The sequence below is a fragment of the Acinonyx jubatus genome, chromosome B2 (genome assembly GCF_027475565.1).
Source record: "Acinonyx jubatus isolate Ajub_Pintada_27869175 chromosome B2, VMU_Ajub_asm_v1.0, whole genome shotgun sequence".
NCBI lineage: Eukaryota > Metazoa > Chordata > Mammalia > Carnivora > Felidae > Acinonyx > Acinonyx jubatus.
The window spans coordinates 149,073,721-149,100,327 of record NC_069385.1 but is presented as its reverse complement, the minus strand read 5'-3'; the positions used below and the strand labels follow the sequence as shown (position 1 = coordinate 149,100,327).

Here is a 26,607-nt window from a genome sequence, read left to right as displayed (position 1 = left end):
ATTACGTTAGTGTATTTACTAAATGTTTATCATGCAAAAGCATTGTAAAGAAATCTGTAGATATGTAAGGCATTAAAACATGAATATTACAGGGGGGGTTGGGAAGGAGGTCTCCTGACAGGCAGTGAACACAATAAAGTGTTCAAACAGAAGCCACTGCAGGACACAGCCCTTAGGGTTGTCAATTTTTTTTTAATGAAGTTTAATATGCTGAGCTAGAAATGTCCAGGATTGATGCTGATATGTGGGGAGGGGGAGGGTCCTAGGAAATACCCATGGCAGGATTGATGGTGATATGTGGGGAGGGGAAGGAGGAGGGTCCAAGGAAATACCCGATGGCAGGATTGATGCTGATATGTGGGAGGGGGAGAGGGAGGAGGGTCCTAGGAAGCACTCCATGGCATGTGGTAATCTCCATTTACTAGAGTATTTTATCTCCGGGGAGAGATTTTTATGCATGTTTTGTGTTATCATTAACATTTGCAATTCCAAATTTTCAGAATCTATGACAAGATATTGAACCTGATACACCCTTAATGTTCCCAGCCATATACCAGTTTAATCCAGATTCTAGAATTCAGTCAGTCAGTGTATTTATTTCCCCAAATTAAAGAACCTTGTAAAATACACTGAAGGATTCTCAGAAAATTATTCATGTTGATTAACACCTTTGAGTGTATATTATTAAGGGACTCTGATCCATTAGTGTAAAATAACTACAAAGAACTGAAATGAAATAAGTAAAAATTATTAAATGTATTTATGGATGGGTAGACTTTGGAAAGGATAATTTTATACAGAAACCTCAATAATGTGTATTAAAAGGGAGACAATGACATAGAAATTGTATTGATAAGTCAGAATAAGTGCTTAGTCCATGATTTTATAAATCTTCAAATTGAAAATGCATTAGAGCTCTATGAATTTAGAATTAAATTTTTATTATCTAGATTTGCTTGGGGCACCTGAGTGGCTCAGTCAGTTAAGCGTCTAACTTTGTCTCAGGTCATGATCTTGCGGTCCATGAGTTCGAACCCTGTGTCAGGCTCTGTGCTGACAGCTCAGAGCCTGGAGCCTGCTTCGGATTCTGTGTCTCCCTGTCTCTCTGTCCCTCCCCTGCTCATGCTCTGTCTGTCTTTCTCTCTCAAAAATAATAAACTTTAAAAAAATTATCTAGATTTAGTTTATAGGAAACAGAGTTACAATATTAAATATTAAAGTCAATGTCCTGTGAAGAACATAATTTCACACACCTTTGAATTAAGGCAAATGTTAGCACCCCTTTTTAGTGGCAAAGGAACTGTAGTCAAAGATGATGAATTTTGTCCCCTAAAGGTACACATGCCTCCGTTGAGGGGGTATATATACCCATTCATGAAATGTGAGATTTGATTTTCACTTCAGGCAATAGCATTGAGTTTTTGCAGAATTCACTCTATTTTGACTAAAATGTATATGTGAAACAATTTATAGCCAGGAGTTATAAAACATTTTTTAAAAAATAAGTCTGATAGATGAACTAAGGCTTTGCATTCAACATCATATTCCCCTAACTCCCACACTGAAGCAGGACACATTCACATGGTGAAAGAAGCTACTTTGTCAAACTCTCTAGTCACTAGTACAGTTTCTTGACTTAGAATATTTCCCACTGTTCACTGTGCTTTGTTTTGTCTCTTGGCCCAGAGTAACTTCTGTTTCATTGACCATGACCTCATTGTTGTTTATCATAACAAAGACTGACTTGGGTTTCAGGTCAAAATAATGTGTACTTAAATTCACTGACTCTAAGTTTTTTCATGGATTTTTCCCTTTGCATATTTCTATTTTAGATGCTTTTGACCTCAGTGCCTCTTGTGTTCACTTGCTTTTGGGTCCAAGGCCCTCATGGGTGACACAGTTGGTCACCAAATGCCAGAGGATGACTGCATGGTGTCAATATGTGTTGATTAAAGTCGACTCAAGATGGCAGTGGCATGGTTGTTGTTTTTTTAAATACGTGATTATTTCTAATTTTTTTGGGATTCATTTAGAAATAATGCAGGCCAAATATATTTTCTATATTTTCTAAATATATTTTTGCCTAGTTATTGCACCAATTTCCCCTCTGAAACTAAGTTAGCCAGCAGTTAGGGTTAACTAGTAGCCAAGGTTGGGGAGGAAGGTGACATGACCTTATGGGATTCGTATTGTAAGACAGGTGTTCTCATAAGTGGAAAACAGCTCTGAGGTCACCCAGACTTGTTGCTCCTTTCTGGTCCTCCATCTGTGAACTTCATGACACATGATGCAGCATTGTCTCATAACTTCATGCCCAGAATCTTCCCTGAAAGGCTGACACATCCCTCCTTGCTTTGTGGGTCTCCTTTCCAGAGATCATCCTGTCTTGACCCAGAACTCCTTGGTCAGTGCCCTTCCCAGGGCAGCTTTCACATCCTTGTTCCTCAGTGTGTAGATAAATGGATTGAGTGTGGGAGTGACAATCCCATAGAAGAGAGCCATGATCTTCCCCCTATCATGAGAGTAGCTAGAGGGAGGCTGGATGTACATACTGATGGCTGTGAAGTAGAAGAGGGACATGACCAGCAGGTGTGAAGCACAGGTATTGAAGGCCTTCCAGCGACTTTCAGCAGAGTGGATCCTCATTACTGCCTGAGCAATGAGCACATAGGTGCCCAGGATGAGGGTGAGGGGCACCAGAAGCAGCAGTGCCCCCAGCACGTTGAGCTCAGCCTCATTCACATGAGTATCAGCACACGCTAGTTTCAAAAGAGCAGGAACTTCACAGAAGAAATGGTCCACCACCCTGTGTCCACACCGTGGGACCACCACGGTGAGGGTGGACTGCACAAGGGAGTTGGCAAAGCCACTGATCCAGGTCCCAGTGGCCATGTGGATGCAGCATCTGTGACTCATGATGATTGGGTAGTGCAGGGGCTTGCAAACAGCAGTATAGCGATCCAAGGCCATGATGGCTAGAAGTATGCATTCAGTAGAACCCAAGGCCAAGAAAATGTAGAGTTGGGCCACACAGCCACCATAGCTAATGGTCTTTTCTGGTCCCCTAAGGTTGACTAACATCTGTGGCACGGTGCTGGTAGTGTAGCAGAGGTCCAGTAGAGACAGATTAGAGACAAAAAAGTACATGGGACTGTCAAGCTGGGGGTCTAGGCGGGAAACAAGGATAATGGACACATTCCCAAATAGGGCAAAGATATATGCCACCAGAAAGATTACAAAGAGTGGTGTCTCCAGCCAGGGGCGGTCGGAGAATCCCAGTAAGATGAAGTCATCTCGAGAGCTCTGATTGTTGATCCACATGTTGTCACGGACAGGTGAAGTGCTAGCTGGAACCTCTAAGTGCCCACTGCCAGGCACGGGTGTCAGTGGTAAGAGGGAGCTGTTGAGAAGTAGGGACAAGAGGTGGTGAGCTGGGCTTCCCATTTCTGCTGTGATCTGCACCTGCACCTTGATTATGGTGACACGTTGAGTCAACATTGCCAATGTACCACTGAAAGATCCTTGAGAGAGGAATAAGGAGAGCACCAGCAAAATAGGAAGTGTGGCTTCCCTTGTGGGTACTGTCTGGTTAGCTACTCACCCCTTTTGGGATTTTGTATCTTCCAAAAAGTTTCATAGAACTTCCATCACCTGTACACGTTATGAATATTTAACGACAACAATGGAGTACAGATTAAAGCAGAGTGGGGAGGAGGTGGAGCTTCCCAAATACAAGTGAAACAGAGGTCAGCTTGAGGGTCAGCAGGTGATGACCTTCCTTAGACTGACCCGGCCACAATCTTCCTGGGAACTGCCCTGCACAGATTTTACGTTATGGGAGTTTGCACTTTTAGGACGCCGCTCACCCCTTCCCAGCCTAATTCTCATCCTATTCAGAAAATTTTTAAATAGAGGGAAGAAACAAAAAGTTCAAACAGGATGATATACACACAAAACAATCCTCAAAACCTCACTTGCTGAAAAAATGTTACTTGAAAAATATCTGGATAAATGTGAGGCAAGTTTTACCTCTGAGGGAGGGAGGCATCCAGAAAGAGGTTCAGATGTTTGGCTCCCTGAGTTTCAGGGCTAAATATGAATTTCTAACCCTTCAGGATAGCCATTTAAATTTACCCCCCCCCCCAACTTTATTATCCTCTCTCACTCACTGTCACACATTCCTGCCTCCTGGTGCACCTGCACCTTCCCATCCAGATCACACAGCTCTTTATTATGCAACAATTGGATGATGTGCATGGAGCTAGAGAGTAGAATGTAAGCAAAATAAGTCACTCAGAGAAAGACAAATACCATATGATTTCACTCATATATGGAATTTAAGACACAAAACAAATGAGCAAAAGGAAAAAAAAGACAAACTAGGAAACAGACTCTTACAAAGAACAAAATGAGGGTTGATGGAGGGAGGCGGGTGGGGGATGGGCTAGATGGATGATGGGCATTAAGGAGGGGGCACTTGTGAGGAGCACTGGATGTTGTATGTAAATGTTGAGTCACTCTGTTGTAGACCTGAAACTATATTACACTGCATGTTAACTATAGCAGAATTAAAAAAAAATCCAATGAGTACTTTTTCCGTTCCCTAAAATCCTAAATTCCTTTCAGTTTTGCTCCCATTTATGGCAAATTCGTGTTGTATTTCTCTCTAGTTATTTTATAAAAGGCATTTTCCTTCTTGCTTCAAACCTGACCATTCCATTTTGCAGGAGTGTGACTTTGGAGATGTCACATCATCTTTTTTTGTGGTTCAATTTCTCAGCTTTAGAATGACCCTAATTTTCTCATAGGACAGAGTGATACAGTGTAAACGGCACATGTAACTCAATTCTTTTCATATGTTGATAATTCAGTAGCTTTTAATAGTTATTATTTCTTTCCCTACTCATGGATTCCCTAACGTACTGGAATTTTCTTAACTTCTGTACACAGAGTATGTGATATTTGCAATCAATGGGTGATGGGTCAGGAGGACAACTCTGGAACCCCTCTGCTCCTCCTTCTCCTCTTGCCCCCCACTGGTGGGATCCGTGTGCTTGCGTGGCTGGGTCCTATGCTGCTGTCACTGGGTCATGAAATCAGACAGAGGGGAATAACGGAAGGCAACAGAAGGCAGGGAAACGTGTCTGCTTCAAGCCCAGACCTCAGAATCACTAAATCCAGACCTGACTCCTTCTCGCACTCACAGCGTCTGTTTTTTATGGACAGAACCACAATTCTTTCAGTGCCCAGAGCAGAACCCTTATCTGTGAATTGCAATTGCCTGTGTCCCAGGCTGTCAAGTGGGACCAGTTCTTCTCTCACACTGTCTGTCACATCGATCCATGAAATCTGTATCTACTCAAACATATCACAGCAGACACAGAATATAGTTCCATGCTCCATAGTCTCTAGCTGTCCAGCGTTCTCCCCACTTACAAGTTCTCATCTTCATAGAGACCCAGCACGTTTGGAAAAGTCTTTCCTTAGTTCAGACCTGACCATGCACAGCTCAGAATTCTTCAGTGAATCTCCACACACTATATCACAACACAGCCTTAGACTCGAGGGCTCCAGCCATCCGGACGTACCCACAATCCAGCCCACTTCTCCTTCCCACTTTGTGGGAACACCCACTGCTTTCTGTCCTGTGAGCATCATTTCAGGTTAAAAAAGTTTCCTAAGTATGCCCCACCCTCTTTACTGACCCTCCAGAACAGTGTATTTGTAATTCTCCTGTGACACACAATACATTTTATTTTATGTGCATATACCTATATATGTGTGTGTATATATACTTATATCCCTGTTTTAGTACCTGGCCCCTTTTCCGACTGGACTTAATACATACTCTCTAAGAGTAGGGGTGTGACTTCTAGAAGCAAGTTTAGACGATGGGTATTTCCCACCTTTTAATTAATTGGAATTCAGTTAAAGCCTGAAGCTCTGAAATGCTTCCCTCTGGGGTTGTGGTGGGTTAGATCACTCCAGCATCTTGACGTTATGATTTCCTTTCACTCATGGCCTCAGTGGGTCTCGCTGATATTTCATCACCACAGAACTAGATACACCAGCTGCTTCTCTACTCCCTGACCAAGAAGCCAGGGCAGAGTGAAATATGCCCACATTACTCGTAATATAAACATTCTAAGTGTTTTATTGCCATATTTTGGTGTTCATTTCTCCTGTGATTCACTTCAGATATTTCTTCTTAATGTGATGTCTACGAATCGTCCCTACGGCCTGATGCCATGCCTGGATGCCATGTACTGGATTCCCTTGTTCTAAACAGTCTTGGATTTGTTTGAATGGTGGGCCTTTCAGATCTCAGTTGGTTCCCACACGAAGTCAGTACCTTATTATCTACAAACTTTGTAATGTAAATCACAATTTCAGTCTAGAGGAGTGGGGAAAAGGCACATCTTAGGATATTTAAATGAAAATACAAGGTCCCAAAGGTAAACAACACTAATAGGAAACAATTGCATTTCTCCACAGCTTTCCTTATAACAGAATAATGTATAACAAGGATCTGCAAATACCAGAATGTTCGTATCTAACTTTCCATAATATATAAATGTATATAAGTTTTGTGTATGTATATATAATCGATTTTGTGCATATAATAAGCCCTCCTCACATGTATGTTTCATTTGTTCTCATAATAATCCCCTAAAGTAAGAATACTTTTTTAAATGATAGAACAGAGAAAACTCAGGCACCAAGAGGCTACAGGACTTGCTCAAGCACATAAATCTGGTAAATTTAGAAGCAAAGATTTGAATAATATGTGATTTGAATCCTATATCAGTACACTTTTCTTTCTTCTTTTTTTTAATGTTTATTCATTTTTGAGAGAGAGAGAGAGAGAGCAGGAGTGGGGGAGGGCAGAGAGAGAGAGAGAGGGAGACACAGAATCGGAAACAGGCTCCAGGCTCTGAGCTGTCAGCACAGAGCCCGACACGGGGCTTGAACTCATGAACTGCGAGATCATGACCTGAGCCGAAGTCGGAGGCTCAAGCGACTGAGCCACCCAGGCACCCCAATACACTTTTCTTAATTCCATTGTTTTCGCAAAAAAAATGTCAGTGGCCGTGAAATCAATATTTTTTAATTTTTTTTTTTTTACTCTACAGTTCTATTCCTGAATGCTTCCTTCCCCAACTGTATGGAGCAGCAAAGCAAGGTTCCCTCTGATTTTGACTCTCCTTCCCTCCCCAAACCGTTGCGTTGTTGACCTGGTGCTGGGCTGTAAAATCTATCAGGTTGTTTGCTTGGGACAGAGAGGGGCTGTTGGGGAAGACTGACCTCAGGCTCAGACGTGACTCCCAGACCCTGGTCTGCTGTCTGGATTTCCTTTGGGCTCTGTGCAGCGTCAACCCCGCTCCCCTCACCTACTGAAGGGTCAAGGCACCGGCTCCCAGTTATGGCCATCCCCAGGCCCCGCAGCCTCCTGCAGCGCTTTCCCCTGAGTCTGCATGCTGTGATTCCATGTAAGCCTCTGAGACTCAGCATAATTAACGTCTGCCACCAACATGCCCGGGACAGAAGAGCCAGAGGGACCAGCAAGTGAGACAACCTCAGAAGCAACCAAGATAAAGTTTCCGACCAAGTACAAACTTTGGGCAAGTTCAGAAAGTCACCTCAGAGGAAATTAAATCCATTCCAATAAGACTTGGTCTTAGTGGTTGTTCAGATGATTTTTATAATATCGATTATGAATTAGGTAAAATTACTCCTTACATATGCTCACTATTCTGAGAAAAGTAAGAACATCATTCAGTCACAAAATTCATCTTTCTAAAATGATTTTTACATGTGTCTCTCCCATAATGGCTCTTCATTCTAACTCATATTTATCATACAAGGTATTTAATAAACATAAGATATTTATTAATTCATTTGGTAATCATAGCCACTGTATAAATTAGGGAAGCACATTTGAACTATTCCTATTTAGCTGATGGCAGTCCCCAAACTCAGAAAAATCAAAGAACGTGCCCAAGATCATAGCCACGTAGACAGGGAGCAAGACAGATGCTCCCGAATTTGATCTAGATTTTCTTCTTCCAAGCTACTGAGCATTGCCAATCTATACTCCTCAGGGCGAGCCACCAAAATGAACATTCAGCATAGATTTTTGCTCCTATCTCCTTTACATTAGCCTTTATTTCTCCTTCTATCACACCTTTGGGGCAGCAGAAGGCACAGTGGGAGTGAAACGATGTGATTGTCCACACAGGACACCTGTCAGCCTCTGTCTTCTCTATCCTGTCATGAGCCGCCTGCTGGGCACATTTCTTTATTTCTTTATTTAATATAATTTATTGCCAAGTGGCTTCCATACAACACCCAGTGCTCACGCCAGTAGGTGCCCTCCTCAATGCCCATCACCCACTTTCCCCTCTTCCCCACCTCCCCATCCACCCTCAGTATGTTCTCTGTATTTAAGAGTCTCTTATGGTTTGCCTCCCTCTCTGTCTGAAACTATTTTTTCCCCTTCCCCTCCCCCACGGTCTTCTGTTAAGTTTCTCAACTTCCACATATGAGTGAAAACATATGATATCTGTCCTTCTCTGACTGACTTATTTCACTCACTCAGCATAATACTTTCCAGTTCCATCCACATTGCTGAAAATGGCAAGACTTCATTCTTTCTCATTGCCAAGTAGTATTCCATTGTATATATAAACCACATCTTCTTTATCCATTCGTCAGTTGATGGACATTCAGGCTCTTTCCATAATTTGGCTATTGTTGAAAGTGCTGCTATAAACCTTAGGGCACATTTCTAAACCCTTCTGTCTTGATAGTCCTGCTGACACCTGCCTGCTCCCCAGGCTGCCCTGAGGCTCCAGTTCTGGCTCTTACCAGCTGCCTCGCCAGTCCTCTGAGAGCAGCTTCACCCCCCTTCCTTGGCTTCCTCCCATCCTTCTCGTCTCACGTCTTCCAAAAGTTTATCCATCTGTTCTTGGCTGTCGGTCCCTCTCCAGCCTGCTTGTCCTTATAGATTCACATCAGCTTTTATGTAATGTAATCTTTATGGTGTTTAGAAAGGAATGGGAATCAACATTTTTGTTCAATTTACTGTGCCTAATCAGAACTCTGTTTTAAAAATGTTTATGTTGCTGCTTATGAGGATAAAACAATAGAAAAATGTGTGCTAAGCTCAAAAAATGCATCTCAACTTTTTATTCAATAAAGATTTGTACAGTTATAAAAACGTAGTATGTAGTATCATTTTTATTCCTGATGTATATCACTGGGAGCCAGTGACCTGATTTCCACCATTCAGAGATGATGCTGTCTGGTCTGGTCCTCCGTGTGTCCATCATTTTTGCCTCAAAAGTGATTCTTTTAGTCCTTGTATTTGCAGTTTTATGTCTTTCTTCCAAGTGTTAGGCACTGGTCAGGAGGTCTATGCTTTGTTATGAATCTCTCAAACACACAGGCATTCAGTGCACTTGCCTTCTTGTTTTATTTTGTATCTGTTATGACCTTTTAAGTATTTCACAAATGAAGAAATGTATTTTATAAGAATATTTTATGTTGCTTGCAAACAGTGATAGCCATTTGCCAATGGCTACATTTCAGCTTGTATTTATTCAGGAAACATTGGGGAGGATATTTTTATTTCATAGGTCAACTACTTTAAATTCATTGTTGGCCAGGTTAATAGTAGCACAGTTTCCTGTAGAGAGTAATTCCAAACACAATGAATAGACTAGATGCCTTTTGGCAATGACAGCTTCAGCTCAGTTACCACCATTAAAGCCTTGTGTCAAAAAGAAAAAAAAAAATAGGGGCACCCGGTCGCTCAGTTGGTTGAGCATCAGACTCTTGATTTTGGCTCAGGTCATGATCCCAGGGTCGTGTGTTCGAGCCCTGGGTCAGGCTCCTTGCTGAGCGTGGAGCCTGCTTGGGATTCTCTCTTCTCTGCTCCTCCCCCACTCACACTCTCCCTGAAAATAAATAAGCATTAAAAAAAAAAAAGATGTGTGTCACACTTTCTATAAGTATGTAGAGAAAAAATAAGTCATATGTTTTTTCCATATTATAGAGACCCAAAAAAGGATTAATTTACCCATATTTTCGGGTGATTGATTTTCCATTCAGATGTAAGCATAAGTGGGCATCTAATTACTGACGAGGTAAGAATTCGTGTTAGAACAATTGAAAATAATAAGCACATATTGGATCCAAATAGGAGGAGAGTACAAGACTGAAGAGCTGTTAGCTGATTTATTGATCACTCCTTTCCAGGTCCTTTTCCTATTGTTTTGTGCTGGTCTCAGCCTATCAATAACCAATATTGTGGTCGGAAGGGGCCTTGTGGTTCCCCTGATCGCAAGATGCCTGTAGCCACGGCCAACAGGAACGAGTCACTGTCCCTCGCTGTCCCCGAGAGAGCGGGCCTGGGCTCTGCGTTTACTGAAGGAGGGGGGTCTAGACTGTCACGGGTTTGCTCTCTTTCGGTGAAAACAGGAGTGGAGTTAAAAGTGCAGCATCAGAAGGACAGGATGCCCCAAACGGTCTCGTTTACCTAAGTCAATCAAGATCTGCAAACAAAGGAGCCTGGGAAGTGGGGCCTCCGGCGGCTGGCCACACAAACTACACCCCTTTTCACCCTGACCGGAGGTAATAAGCTCATTCTTTTCCTGCGCACGAATGAACCCAGACAAAAAAACAAAAAACCAAAAAACCACTTCAATAAAAATCCCACAGGCTCAGAAAGGAAGCCTTGCAGTTAAAATCCAGATTCTCTGATCCAATCTGTCTACAGGGCACCACAAGGTGAATGAAAGCTTTTCCTGTGATAAAGAGGAGACTGTTGCTCGAGATGGCGGTGGTCAGGAATTGTTGGCGTCTTGGTGGGGAGGGTGGAAAGCAGGCGCAGCCGGGAGGGGTCGTTGGGCACGTGGAGAAACGCGCCGGAACAGGTGGAGCTGCGGCAGGAGGGGGGGCCGGCTGCCTTGAAGTCCCAGTGGTGGGGGACCGCGGGGTCCCGCAGAAGCCAGAGCGGGCGGACCAGAAGGGCTCCGGAGGCTCGTCGTGAAGCAGTTTTCCTGAGACGTGAGTGTCAGGAGCCGAGGTAAAATCTATCACACAAAAAGGTAAATAAGGGAGAAAGAACTGTTAGAAGGATACAATGCGCTCAGTCTGTAGCTTGAGAAACCGTGTAAATGAGGAGGATTCAGGAGGACATTGATGTTTCATGTACGCAAATACCGTTTCAGCTCCTCAACCATAATTTTGAAGTGATTTTTTTCCTCAAGGATTTTTTTTTAAAGTTTGTTTATTTTGAGAGACAGCGCGAGTGTGGGGGCGGGGCAGAGAGCGAGGAGACAGAATCAATCCCAACCTGAAAGCTCTGAGCCCCACGGGGGGGGGGAGGGGGGTGGACGGGGGGGGGGGGCGGCCTGGTCCCCAGAACCGTGAGATCGTGACCTGAGCTGAAACCCAGAGTCTGACACTCAACCCACTGAGCTGCCGGCAGAACCCCTTTCCCCAAGGGTATTTGTTATATAAACGACAGTCAGCTTCTGGAGATTTTAGTGGTTCTTTTTCCTAGAAAATGGCAAACATTTGGCTCTTGGAAGTAATAAACATTTATATCTGTGTTCTAAATGTTTAATCATTTATATCTGTGTTCTAAATGTTTAATCATTATGCACACATAATTTCAAAAGTATTTCTTTCACGGACTAGTTAACTCTTTTAGTCCACTAGCTTATTAATATAAATTCACGTGATGCATTTATTTTCTTCTTCCAAGATTTTTTAAAATGTCAGTTAACATGCGTGTAGCACTAGTTTCAGGTGTAGCACACAGTGATTTCACACATGCAGCACCTGGTGCTCCTCAGGACCAGTGCCCTCTTCATCCCCATCACCTGTTCCCCCATCCTCCCACCTCCCATCAGTGTGTTCTCCGTGGGTAAGAGTCTGTTTCTTGGTTTGCCTCTCTCTCTCTCTCTTTCCCGTCTCTGTTTATTTGTTGGGTTTCTTAAATTCCATGCATGAGTGAAATTGTATGGTATTTGCATTTAGAACATACAGTGATGCTGTAACCGTGATGCATTGGGGCAGCACAGCATAACATATTAGCTGGTCCAATCACTTGTACGCCTGACACCAGTGTAGCATTGTGTGTCAAATATACTCAAGTAAATAAATAATAAAAATATCTTAACATGTTCAAATTAAAAAAAAAACAAACACCCAACCTCCTGGCCTGTTCTGGTGCATGGTGTTGAGGAAGGAGTCCGCTTCTGGGCCTGCATGTTGATGACCGGGTAGCTGAATCTCAACATGGGGATAAGGGTCAGGGAGAGGAGGTTCCCTGGTGGCGTGTACGTTAGTGGCCTCAGCATAGATGTTTTACCTTCTAGAAGATTAAAGAGGCCGAGATTTGTAATGGGCTTTTGAAAGTCCAGTTGTAAATGAAAATGTTTAAAATACACTCACTGAGACAAAGCGTATTTCCAAAGACCATCACTGTGTGTCATGTTTAAGACAAATGGGCACATGTCCTCAGGCTTCATAATTCTTCCCTCATAATAACTGCACATCTTGAAATTGTTTTGTTACTTGTGAAAAATAATCATGAAAGTAAAATACATTAAGTCATTCTCAATGATTAACCCTTATGTTCATGTAACATAGCATGTGACAATATACTTGCAGATCTGGGTCTGGGCATCCAACAGCAGCACAGGTGCAGAATGGTCTTTCAAAAGAGTGAAAGGAAGTGATACTATAACAACAATATAAAAGGGCCCCAAGGAACACACTGGTTTACATGTATACTTTCTAATTCTAATAAATGCACCCCCAGTAACCCACATACATACCGCTGAGCACAAACACATGGGCACGCTCCTACCTCTGCCCATCCCCTTTCACTGTCAATTCCCATCCATACATACTCTACTCATTCTTCCTTTTTAAAAATTTCTTTAATGTTTATTTTTGAGAGAGAGAGGCAGAGCGTGAGTGGGGAAGGGGTAGAGAGAGTTGGAGACACAGAGCCCGAGGCAAGGTCCAGGATCTGAGCTGTCAGCCCCAACGCGGGGCTCGAACTCACGGACCGCGAGATCACAACCTGAGCTGAAGTTGGACGCCTAACCGACGGAGCCCCCCTCGCGCCCCATTCATATGTCTCTTAAGTTCAGTGAGGGGCTCTGCCTTCTGTGTCTCTCAGGGTCCCAGCCTGACTGGTGTCCACACCCCTGACAGGCTGGCAGAGGGAGAGGAAGGCTCCAGAAGGACTTTCAGGGGAGGCCAAGCAGTCTGGCCTGGAATTAACGGAGTGGGAGAAAGCGGTAGATATTGACTGTTCAGTGAACGTGATGAATGGATTTATAGTAATTGCCCCAAAATACATAAATGTGAGAAGCTGAAGGAAACAGCCCTTAGCTATGGAGTGAACTTTGCTGTCGCCCGTGTCCTTTTCCCTCCGCAGTTTTCCACTGGCAGGTTCACAGCCCGTGCCTGAGGCGAGAGTAGCGCACACCGGGTGGAGACAGAGACCCTCCTAGCTCTCAATTCCCCTGCAGGTTCTCCAGCTGGACCAGGCCTGATGGCAGACACTTCAATCACAGACATGAGAATACTTTATTACTTAAACGTGGGCATTTTTACCACTTAAAACTGACCAGAAAGATCATGGGACATTGTAAAGACGGAGTCCAGGGGGGAGAGAGCCAGCACACGGCAGGCAGGAAGGGTGAGGCACCCACACACTGCTCTCACCTTCACCAAATCAGCAGGTAAGTGTGGATTGAGCTCTGCTGGGTGCCAGGCTCCCCACCAAGCACGTTACACACATCATTTCACGCATCACTCACTGGCACTATTGTTCCACTCAATAAAGATGAGGAAACCTTATCTTCTAGAGGAGAAATATCTTGCCCAGGTTCTGGAACCTACGCTGATCTGACTCCAGAGTCTGTGATCTTACAAAATACAAGATGTGCTGCCAGAGTTCACAGGAGAGTCCAACCTCCTTCACAAAGCACAGGAGTCCTTCTTCTTTTTTTTTTTAAACATGAAATTTATTGTCACATTGGTTTCCATACAACACCCAGTGATCATCCCAACAGGCACCCTCCTCAATGCCCATCACCTACTTTTCCCTCCCTCCCGCCCCCGCCCCCCCATCAACCCTCAGTTTATTCTCAGTTTTTAAGAGTCTCTTATGGTTTGGCTCCCTCCCTCCCTAACTTTTTTTTTCCTTCCCCTTCCCCATGGTCTTCTGTTAAGTTTCTCAGGATCCACATAAGAGTGAAAACATATGGTATCTCTCTTTCTCTGTCTGACTTATCTCACTTAGCATAATACTCTCCACTTCCATCCATGTTGCTACAAATGAACAGATTTCATTCTTTCTCATTATCAAGTAGTATTCCATTGTATATATAAACCACAGCTTCTTTATCCATTCATCAGTTGAAGGACATTTAGGCTCTTTCCATAATTTGGCTATTGTTGAGAGTGCTGCTATAAACATTGGGGTACAAGTGCCCCTATGCATCAGCACTCCTGTATCCCTTGGGTAAATTCCTAGCAGTGCTATTACTGGGTCATAGGGTAGATCTATTGTTAATTTTCTGAGGAACATCCACACTGTTTTCCAGAGTGGCTGCACCAATTTGCATTCCCACCAACAGTGCAGGAGGGTTCCCCTTTCTCCACATCCTCTCCAGCATCTATAGTCTCCTGATTTGCTCATTTTAGCCACTCTGACTGGTGCGAGGTGATACCTGAGTGTGGTTTTGATTTGTATTTCCCTGATGAGGAGCGACGTTGAGCATCTTTTCATGTGTCTGTTGGCCATCTGGATGTCTTCTTTAGAGAAGTGTCTATTCATGTTTTCTGCCCATTTCTTCACTGGGTTCTTTGTTTTTCAGGAGTGGAGTTTGGTGAGTTCTTTATAGATTTTGGATACTAGCCCTTTGTCTGATATGGCATTTGCAAATATCTTCCCCCATTCCATCAGGTGCCTTTTAGTTTTGTTGTTTATTTCCTTTGCAGTGCAGAAGATTTTTATTTTCATGAGGTCCCAATAGTTCATTTTTGCTTTTAATTCCCTTGCCTTTGGAGATATGTCAAGTAAGAAATTGCTGTGGCTGAGGTCAGAGAGATTTTTTCCTGCTTTCTCCTCTAGGGTTTTGATGGTTTCCTGTCTCACGTTCAGGTCCTTTATCCATTTTGAGTTTATTTTTGTGAATGGTGTAAGAAGGTGGTCTAGTTTCATCCTTCTGCATGTTGCTGTCCAGTTCTCCCAGCACCATTTGTTAAAAAGACTGTCTTTTTTCCCATTGGATATTCTTTCCTGCTTTGTCAGAGATTAGTTGGCCATACTTTTGTGGGTCCAATTCTGAAGTGTCTATTCTATTCCATTGGTCTATGTGTCTGTTTTTGTGCCAATACCATGCTGTCTTGATGATGACAGCTTTATAGTAGAGGCTAAAGTCTGGGATTGTGATGCCTCCCACTTTGGTGTTCTTCTTCAAAATCACTTTGGCTATTTGGTGTCTTTTGTGGTTCCATACAAATTTTAGGATTGCTTGTTCTAGCTTCGAGAAGAATGCTGGTGCAATTTTGATTGGGATTGCATTGAATGTGTAGATTGCTTTGGATACTATTGACATTTTAACAATATTGATTCTTCTAATCCATAAGCACGGAATGCTTTTCCATTTCTTTGTATCTTCAGTTTCCTTCATAAGCTTTCTATAGTTTTCAGCATACAGATCTTTTACATCTTTGGTTAGGTTTATTCCCAGATGAATATGGATGCAAAAATTCTCAACAAGATACTATCAAATCGAATTCAACAGCATATAAAAAGAATTATTCACCATGATCAAGTGGGATTCATTCCGGGGCTGCAGGCTGGTTCAATATTTGCAAATCAATCAACATGATACATCACATTAATAAAAGAAAAGAACCAGATGATCCTTTCAATCAATGCAGAAAAAGCTTTTGACAAAATCCAGCATCTTTCTTAATAAAAACCCTCAAGAACGTTGGGATAGAAGGAACATACTTAAACATCATAAAAGCCATTTATCAAAAGCCCACAGCTATTATCATCCTCAATGGGGAAAAACTGAGAGCTTTCCCCCTGAGATCAGGAACACGACAGGGATATCCACTCTCACCGCTGTTGTTGAACATAGTGTTGGAAGTTCTAGCATCAGCAATCAGACAACAAAAGGAAATCAAAGGCATCCAAATTGGCAAAAATGAAGTCAAGCTTTCACTTTTTGCAGATGACATGATATCATACATGGAAAACCCGATAGACTCCATCAAAAGTCTGCTAGAACTGATACATGAATTCAGCAAAGTCGCAGGATACAAAATCAATGTACAGAAATCAGTTGCATTTTTATACACCAATAATGAAGCAACAGAAAGACAAACTGATCCCATTCACAATCGCAACAAGAATCACAGGAGTCCTTTTGTAATGGGTCCTTTCATCCCCTAGGAACTTCCTGCCACTTCCCAGAGTCTCTCCCCTAGCTATAACTGAGACCTTGAGTTCCTTGGAAGATTTTCTTCTCACAAATCCACTGATTAGCACATGAAAGATGACTGGGCAGTTCAGAGGATGAGGTCATGGGCGATCAGCCCAGGATCAAGGCCACACTTCTAAAGTCTCCAAGCTTTTCATCCAAGGATGAGGTTTGGTGAGATTTTGAGAACTAGATGTGGTGTGTGGTTCATAACCTCAATAAAAGGAAAAGATATTCAGAAACTTCTGAGTGTTTAAATATTAACTGAACAAGCTGATCATAGGATAAATAGGGCATGTTGTAGGAGAGATAATTTAGGTAAAAATGGTGGAGAACCTGGAACTTTATTTGTTAATCATTAGGGGCCATTTCAGTGAGAGTAGTGGGGTCATGTATGGAAAATAATTCTTACAGAATAATCAGACTTATCATGGAGAAAAAATAAGATCTGAAAGAAACAGCTTGGAGACTTTAGAAGTGTGGCTGTGATCCTGGGCTGGAGGGTGACTGCCAAGCTCCTGGGGTGGGTGGGTGGGTGGGTGGGCTCTGCTGTAAAGCTGAAGGACCATGGCACAGCAGAGGTCATGACCTCTGACCTTCAGACCACACTGCCCATCTGACTGCAGCCCAGGCCAGGCCTTCACCAGTTGTGTTAGAGCAGGGAGAGCATGTGAATTAGAGCGACAGGTGAGGAGGGTGAGGGGTGCTGCTGGGACCCCGTGCATGTGTGGGGCCTGTGCTCCCCCTCCCCGCACCTTGCAGAGGTTATCCAGGGCTGGGGGAATTAGCAGGAAGAGTGGCCTTAGACGTGATTGAAAGCCTGAGGTTGAATGTTAAATGGGTGACGAAGGTCTAAGTGCCCAGAGGTTTGGAAGCACGTGTGTGGTTACAGGTAGAATTCTTACTGGTGGTTCTATTAATATGCAAGTGGCCTTGGGCTAATGTCACATTTCCGTGTCACAACAGCTTGTAAATTAGTGGCCACTGTCACCACAGTAGTGCTGGTGAGGACCCTGACTGGCCTGGGGCACTCGGGCACGAAAGCACCTCCAGGGTCAGGCAGCTGGACATGCTGGCCTTCACACAGAGTGACATCGTGCAGAGCCCAGGCTGCTCAGTCAACACCACCCTGCACAGTGGAGCTGGGCCATCCAGGGCACAGGCCAAAGAAGGCAGGTCTGGGCTGGGCCGTCTAGGGCACCGGCCGGGGAAGGCGGGTCTTGGCTGGAATATTCTCATATTCTGTTTATTCCTAATAATGTTTAACATGAAATGCCAATTTCTCCCAGATTGATGTTTTTACTTTTGATGATTAGAACTCTTATTTCAACCATTTCAATAAGCACTAAGACCCAGGGCGAGCACAAAGCGGGTATTTCCATCACCTCTAGAGAGTAGCATAGTTTATGTACTTTTATCATTATTATTTTGGTCAAATGTTTAAGATTTATTTTTAATAACAATCATGTCCATGGAATCATGGCATGAACAGAATCCACATGTTCCAAATGCCATTATAAATCAACCCCGTCACCAGGAGCAACACCATTGCTGGCTAAGGAGACAGTTTCCTGATATCAGTTTCTCTGTGGCCTTGCAGAGCCCGAGTGCCCAGAAAACAGGAGACACACTCCTTTCAATTTTAAGGCTCTGCAGTAATCCTCTTTGTCATGAGCTCTGACCTCCATGTCCACAGGGCATCATGCTGGCCCTGTGTCTGCCGTGCTGACCTCTGGGCAGCGTCCACCACAGAGCTGCTCCCACCCTTTGAGGCTGCACAGGGGACAGCTGTGTCCCCCTCTTCTGGGCAGCTCCCCGAGCCCTGATTTGTCTTCAGGGTCATTCTTCACTTTTCTTGAAGGAGAAAACACGTTCACAGCCACACTGCCCCATTTCCCAGCCTGTAGAAACCCAGGAGTCTGACAACCTTGCCTTCTTTTTTTCGTCTCTGTGCCCGTTGGTCCAATTTATCAGTGTCTCTGCTGGTGTAATCCTGTCTTCTTCTGAGATGAATGAGGATTATCCAAATCTTCAAGTTCTGATTCCTTCACCTCCAGTTTATGTCTCTCCTCTTGCATTTTACTGTTGAAAGCAAGGAGACAGCACCTCACATGATGGAAGCAGGTGCGTGGCCTTTCTGGCTGGCAAACTCCACGATGCCTAGAGTGGAAGACTCTTCTCACTGCCCCTCCATCCCAGAGCTCGTGATGGGAGGCTACCATGATAGCAGAGGGCCGGTTACAGACACCTTCACAGCAAAGTGCATGTATATGTGCATGTGTGTATGTTCAGAAAGTGGCATAGGATTGATTGCCTCCCAATGACACAGAAGTGCAAGCCTCTAAGGCCCTTCTCTCTCCAGAGACAGGAGTCTCCCTGTGATATAGACGGGACGCTGCCTGGGAAGGAGCTCCAGCAATGTGTGAGGAGTGAACTCGCCAACCTCCATCCACCTGCAGGGTGATTGAGCCAAGAGATCACAGCTTATAGGCTGCCCACACGCAGATTCCCCACTGCCTGTCCCAGAATTCTGATCAAGACTGAACTTTTCATCACAGCCTCCAACAGCTTCTGGATTGACATTCTTCCTAGAAGGTAGGGCTGTTTTTCTCATGTGTGGAAAAAGATAAAGGAAGTTTATTTTAAAAGTCCAGGCCATCCAGAGCTGGTTCCCTTTAGCAGTGAACAGGATGAGGTTTTCATGTGTCCCAACATCCACTATATTTTTAATCATGGAAAATTGACTCTCTCCTTCTCTTTGCAGACATAAATCCCCTCATTGGCATCTTGGTTCACAGAAATGTGAAAAGAGAGTTTCAGTATGGACTCACCTGGGAAAATGTGGGTTATTCTTGGAGCAGAAATACCCCAGGACAAAATCGTGGTGATGTAGAGTTGCATTGGGCCAAGTGGGCCCCCCACGCACTGTGTTTCTTGTAGACCCAGTAGCCGCAAGCTTTCCCTCTTCACAGTTTGGGGGAGGAAACCTAGCAGCTAAACCAAAGTCAATTCTGTACCACACAATTCAGGGTTTTACTTTACCACCAAACCACGTGGTCACAGGGACATATGGTAAACACAGTGACTACTTCCTTTGTTTCAATTAGTTTCCTTCCTTTGTTTCAATTCTGGAAGGAGGGTTGAACTCACCCAAAACACAGCAGTTTCACTCAACCAGAGTTCAAACTGCAGCTGATGATTGCCATGAGTACTGAGGAAAATAAACAACTTATTCTCCTTAAAGTGGATTATATGACGATTGCCTAAGATCAGCTATAATGGCCGAGGGCTCTTAGAAATACAGTTATATTTTCTGGTCAGGATATTGAAGAGAATTTTCATTGGATATTTTTGTTTTTTTATTGTAAGAAACCTGTTTAGGTTTGACCCACAGGTAATCCATCTGCCCAGTCATTTGGAAACGCTAGGACCGAGCATTCAGAGGGACTGATGTTCCTAACTGCACTTCCTAATCTCTGCAGGCTAATAGCATGAAGGACACTGATGCATTTTACACCATTTACTCTATGAAATGTCAGTGGATTGCATTAGATGACTGAATTCAGATGCTCTTGTAGTGAAAGCATATTAAAGCGTGTGGACTTGGGACCCACTGGGAGAGAGTGTGCTTGTTGGGGACTGTGAATTAGACTTTCCTAGACAGCAATATTCATGAAGACAGTAGACCTATGACTCAAATAGGGAGATCACAGAAGTTTTCCTTAATGCTATTATCAGGTCAGTAATTATTTGTTTCATAGAAACACAATGAATATGAATGATAACCATGTCTCACTGCTCCTGTATAAAAATTCTATGTGTCTCCAACTCTGTGTACCTTCTCTCAGACCCTTGCTTACTACATGGATCTTTCAACTTATCTGTTACATATATTGTCTAGCACATGTCTATCTATATGAACCAATCACCTTTTCCATTTCTCTGCTTTTTCACAGTGTGTGCATTGATGGCCTGTGTATTTTAATCCTCAGGTGGTTTGGTATATAAATCTCAAATCTGGTTCAGTGTATGATTCTAATGTCTCTCCTATGTTTGTATATTTCCTTTCAATGCATTTAGTATTTTCATGACAATATATTTGTCTTTCTTTCCGGATAACAAGTCAACCTATTATATTTGTTTGCATAATTTTATCTTTGTCTGTTGTTTCTCTAATTCCAGTGTCCAAATGCTCATTTCACTCACTTTGTTATTTTTCCAGTGGTTATGAGACCTGATTTTCTTCCCGCAGGAATAAAACAGGAATGACAAAGAAAGGTGACTCTCAGGTAGGGAGGAATGAAAGGGACAAATTCTAGCAACCTGGCAGAGTTTATCTTGCTGGGCTTCTCTGAGCAGCCCCGGCTGGAGAAGGTCCTCCTTGTGGCCATCTCCATCATATATGTACTGACACTGGTGGGGAACACAGCCATCATCCTGGTCTCCTTCTTGAACCCCAAGCTGCACACGCCCATGTACTTCTTCCTGTCGAATCTGTCCTTCCTGGACCTCTGCTTTACAACGAGCATTGTCCCACAGATGCTGGTGAATCTCAGGGGCCCCGAGAAGACCATCAGCTACACGGGCTGTGTGCTCCAGCTCTATGTGGCGCTGGGGCTGGGCTCCACTGAGTGCATCCTCCTGACGGTGATGGCTTATGACCGCTTCAATGCCATCTGCCGCCCCCTGCACTATGGCGTCATCATGCACCCCAGGCTGCTCCGGCAGCTTGCGGCTGTGGCCTGGAGCAGTGGTTTTGTGGAGTCCACGCTTCAGACCATCCTGGTCTTCCAGCTGCCTCTCTGCAACCACCACAGGGTGGATGATTTCATGTGTGAGGAGCCCGCCCTGATTAAAATTGCCTGTGTGAACACCACCTTCCTGGAGAACGAGCTCTCCATAGCCATCGTCCTCTATGTGGTCATACCGCTGGGGCTGATTCTGGTCTCCTACGGCTGCATCGCCAGGAGTGTGCTGAGAATCAGGTCCACGGAAGGCAGGAGGAAAGCGTTTGGGACCTGCGGGTCCCACCTGCTGGTTGTGGTTTTGTTCTTCGGGACTATAATTTCTGTCTACATCCAACCCAAGAGCGAGTACACGCAGAACCACAGTAAATTCCTCACCCTCTTCTATACTGTAGTGACGCCCTCGCTTAATCCTCTCATCTACACGCTGAGAAACAAGGAGATTAAGTGGGCTCTGAGGAGACTGCTGTGGAGGGACCCACATCAGGGACAACCGTGACACGTACTCAGCCATTCCCCAGGTGCCGAGGATTTACACATCCCGCGTCTAAGGGTCACAGCTTCGGCTCCGCAGTAAAACAGGAGTGACATTTCCTTTCAATGGCGTCCTGAAGTTACTACCCTAAGCCCTTCTTTTATCCTCCTTTCCCAAACTGTTATGTGTCTTTTTCTGGCTAATTTGTAAAGATTCTGTGTATACATGAACACGTTTAGAGGCAGGAACATGTGCACATGAATCATACTTCCAGGAATCCCGGAGTTATTGCTCTGGTAACGAACTATCGCCATGAGCAGACAGAAGGCAGCTCCAGCTCTTGCTGGTCATGGCTGCCAGGTGGGTCTAGCTGAGGACAGGGCTCTGCAGCGGGGGCTGCGTCTGCAGCTCGCCGGCCGGTTAGGGCCCTGCACACCCACAGCTACCTGACGGTTTGTCTTATCAGGGGTTGTTGATTCTCACATATTCAGCAGGGCGTCTGGGATTCCATGCACCTGGGACCATTCTGATCTCTCCCAGCCACAGAGAAAGTCTCCAAGGAGAACGACCAACGTGACTGTTTCTCTACTACACGTCTCTTGTTACCACAGAGCAGCCCCCAATCTCTCAATTGACCCCTTAGTGCTATACCTGAATTGAGGGCAAATAAACACAATTTGAAGTATTGTCATTAAGTGTGAATATTTAAATCTCCCAAAAGTAGGCAGATTTATTTATAAATAAGTGTTTGTCTTTGCCATTATAACATTTCCTTTCACAGATATTGTAATTTCATAGAATTTATAAAATTTTTTCTTCATATTGAATATGAAGTTTTTATCTGTTCTGAAAGCACAGCTGAAAATCTGGGTAATTTTTAAAGTGTGAAAATATTGGCCATGCTTTCCCTATATTCATAATAGTTATCGATTTATAAAATACTATCAAAATCCTTATTGGCTTTAATTCTAGAGACTACTTCAACATACTTACAATGTGTTATTGTTTTATAAATGTGGTTTTATAAAAAAAAAATGCTTTTAACAGGGATTAATCCTAAGCAATTATTTTAATACAGATAAGTAACTCTAGCTGAATATGGTAAGTTGAATGGAATGATTTAAAAAAAAATGACCTCATTGGAGGAAAAAAAACATGATCTACTAAGAAGACATTGATAAGGTGCCTTAGGTGTTGTTTATACAAACTAGTGCTTCTATTTCTCTGTTTATATGATAGAATTTGATTGACATTTGATGGAAATTGCGTTAATTGTGGTCAGAGTTAAATAAAATATTTTTATAGATGGATTAGGACAGCCAAATACCTAATCAGCAGTATGATTACCCAAATCATTTAAAATGTTATAATTTCGGGGCGCCTGGGTGGCTCAGTCGGTTAAGCGTCCGGCTTCAGCTCAGGTCACGGTCTCGCTGTCCGTGAGTTCGAGCCCCGCGTCAGCTCTGAGCTGATGGCTCAGAGCCTGGAGCCTGCTTCCGGTTCTGTGTCTCCCTCTCTCTCTGCCCCTTCCCCGTTCATGCTCTGTCACTCTCTGTCTCAAAAATAAATAAACATTAAAAAAAATAAATTAAAAAAAATCAAATGTTATAATTTCAAATAGACAATAAATGAAAGCACTAATAAAAATGGTATCCTATGTCCCCAATAAGATTAAAAAATTTAATATTTTCTATATATTTTCTACATTTTTAGCAGTCATACCTAGAGGTATCCATGATTATCAGTTTGTACATTTATCCAAAAACATTTAAAAATACTTTAAAGTAAAAATATATAGATATTAATGGTTTTAAATTTACATAAATAATATTAAACTACATGTATCACTTACACTAGTTTAAGAACTAGTTACAAAGATATTCAGATTATTTAATTGTATGCATGTATCTCATTTTATTAAGAATATTTATATTGTTTCAAGTTTTTTACTCTTTCCAACCATGCTGCAATAAACGTTCTTGTGTGTAGATGCCACCTTTTACCTACTTTTGTGGGAATGATTCTGTGTGGTCAGTAACTACATGTGGAAGCCTTCAGGTAAAGGAGATGCCCATTAGAAACTACAGAAATCCGCTGATATGGCAAAGATTTCCTCAGGGAACCATATTGATTCACAACCCCACCTTGACTGTATGAGAACCTCATTGCCTATCCTCCATTCAACCCACGATGTAGCCAGATTTGAACGCCAGAAACTGTGCCCAGCTAAAATGCTGCAAGTACCCATTGTTTCTGCATGCAACTGTTGGGAAGATTGCATTGTTTTTCTCCTATTATAATCTATTACATACTTCCTGTGTCAATAGATTTTCTACCTTGAAATAATATCTGTGTTCCTGGAATAAGCTGGCTTTGTCTGTGATATATTGTTTTTAGAATATTCCTTCTATATTCAAAATGTCTTTTGAGAATTTTTATAAAAATTATGTAAAATGTAAAACTGTATTTGAGTTTATAATGGAGATTGGCCAATAATATCATTTTCTTATGTCACCTGTGTTCTGTTTATGCATAAAAATTTTACTAGTCTCATAAAATCAGTGGGGCAACTTTCTATTTCTTATTAAATTTGGAAGAGATTAAATAAGCCTGGAATAATGGTTCTTTGAGTTTTCTAGAAGTCACACAGAACAGATCCAGCCTTGTGATGCTGAGGGTACACTGTTGGACATTAGTAATCCTGAGCTCATTAAAAAAAATATACTGTTCTATTCAGGCTTTTTCCTTCCTGGGAATTTTGACAATTTATGTTTTTCTGTAGAAAATTATTCATTACATTTAGATTTTTAAGTTATCGGCTCAACATTCTTCCTGAAATGATGTGTTGTGGCATTAAATCCGTTTTATACTGTGTCATTTTTTATCTTAATGATACTTACTCATGTAAATAGCCAGAGGTTTACCATTTTATTAGTTTTATCAAAGAACCAGCTTATTATTTTATTGGTCAAATCTATTTAATTGTTGTATTAGTGTTCTACTTCATTCATTTCTCCTTTCATCTTTATTATCTCCTTTATTCTATTTTCTTTGGGTTTATTTTGTTGTTCTCCCCTTAATTTGGTATTTTGAATGTTTAGCCTCTGTTCTTCCAATTTACCAATAAATGCATTTAAATCCATAAATTCTCTTTGAGTACTGCTGCAATACACACGTTTCTATACATATTTTGAAATTTAGCTATAAATGCCTTTTAATTTTAATTTTTATTTCTTCTGTAACTTGAATTTATTTAGGAATGTGGTTTTTGGACTCTAAACTCATGGGATGTTGACTATGATTTTGTTAATGCTATCTATTTTATTTTTTTGACTATCACTTTGTTATTGATTTCTTATTTTACTATATGGCATCAGTAAATATAACCTGAGAAAAATCCTTTAGAATCATTGGTTTGTCATTTTCACCTGGTAGCTCTGAAAGATTTGGCTCTATCTTAAGGCTTGTTGTTTTAACTTAATAGCATAAATGGGAAATCACTCAAAATCGTTTCATGGGGAAAACAAATTGGTAAAAATAATAACTTAATTCAGCCTATGACAGATCAAAGATGTATCTTGTAATGTCTAAGCCACTAAAAGAATAAGACTTTAATGCCAACAAGCTTGAAGGTGAGGCAAGTGTTCTAATAAAACTATTTGATTAATTATAAAAACATAAACGCAGTAGGAGAAAAGGCAAGCAATAAATTGGACGAATAGAAGCTGCATAGAAAAATAGTAGCCACCAACTCCAGCAATTATATAAATTATATTATTTAAATTATGGGTATGAATTATATAAATTTGTATATAAAGTACATTATATAAACTATATGTATAAATTATATAAATGTAAATGGCCCAAACTGTCCAAATAAATAAAAATATTTTCAGAGTACTGTTTTTTAATTAATTTTTTTTTTAAGTAGGCTCCAGGCCCAACGTGGGGCTTGAACTCATGACCCTGAGGTCAAGAGTCAGATGGTCCACCCACTGAGCCAGCCAAATGCCCCCAGAGTGCATTTTTTTTAGAGACTAAGATAAAAACTACATATAAGATGCAGGGTAAAGGTTAAAAAAAGACATACCCTGTGATGGTAGACAGTAGGAAGTTGAAACATGCTAATATCACATGACAGAAACTTCAAGGGAAGAGTGATTACCAGTAATAAGGAAGGACTTTTGATCATGATAAAATATTTAATCAGCCTGGAAATTATAACACTCCAAGATTCATATACCTCCTGTAACATAGCTTCAAGGTATGAAGCCAAATCGGACAAGTAGCAAAGGAATGAGAGAAATCCACAGCAGAGTTGGGTGAATCACTGGTAGAAAGACGCACAAACATGAGTGATACACAGGGAATATAGTTAACACAACAAAAATCACCTCAGACGTGCAGAGAGGACACTCAAGCCAATGAGTTTATACGAGCGTTTTTGAAGCATACACAGAACATTCACAACATGTTGACCAAATATTGAATAATACAAGTCTGAACACATTCCACAAGTTTAAAAGCACATGAGCATTTATTTTGAGAAATATGAAATCAAGATAGAAATCAGTAACACATACTGGACAAAGGATTACTGTTTTTCACATATGAACATTTCAAACATAGTACACGGAGGTAGGAGAGGATAAGATAACCCACCAACATCCAAGTCAACATTAGCAATTATCAACATCACGCCAATTTTGTTTCAAATATTTCCTCCCACAGTTTTTGTTTTTTTTCATTTTGTTTTGCTGTAGTTTTTAAAAGTAAATCTCAGGCATTGTATCATTGCAAACATTAATAATATAGAAAGAAAACGAACAGTATTTGCTTACCATAATCCATCAGCCCA

The 26,607-nt window shown here is 42.1% G+C and overlaps 2 protein-coding genes across 2 annotated transcripts; one reads left to right on the top strand and one right to left on the bottom strand.

Moving 5' to 3' along the window:
• Nucleotides 1-2,088: 2,088 nt before the first annotated feature.
• On the bottom strand, nucleotides 2,089-4,176 carry LOC106978625 (olfactory receptor 2B6-like). The gene has a single exon (XM_015076319.3). It carries the CDS (start codon nucleotides 3,496-3,498, stop codon nucleotides 2,377-2,379), a length of 1,122 nt encoding a protein of 373 aa, XP_014931805.3. The 5' UTR covers nucleotides 3,499-4,176; the 3' UTR covers nucleotides 2,089-2,376.
• Nucleotides 4,177-20,030: 15,854 nt separating this feature from the next.
• LOC106978624 (olfactory receptor 2G3-like) lies at nucleotides 20,031-22,119 on the top strand. The gene has a single exon (XM_015076318.3). The coding sequence runs from the start codon at nucleotides 20,829-20,831 to the stop codon at nucleotides 21,771-21,773; it is 945 nt and encodes a 314-aa protein (XP_014931804.1). The 5' UTR covers nucleotides 20,031-20,828; the 3' UTR covers nucleotides 21,774-22,119.
• Nucleotides 22,120-26,607: the final 4,488 nt, after the last annotated feature.

Excerpts from the sequence above, each read along its gene's own strand:
- LOC106978625 (XM_015076319.3), bottom strand. The coding sequence starts at position 3,498 with ATGTTGACTCAACGTGTCACCATAATCAAGGTGCAGGTGCAGATCACA.
- LOC106978624 (XM_015076318.3), top strand. The coding sequence starts at position 20,829 with ATGAAAGGGACAAATTCTAGCAACCTGGCAGAGTTTATCTTGCTGGGC.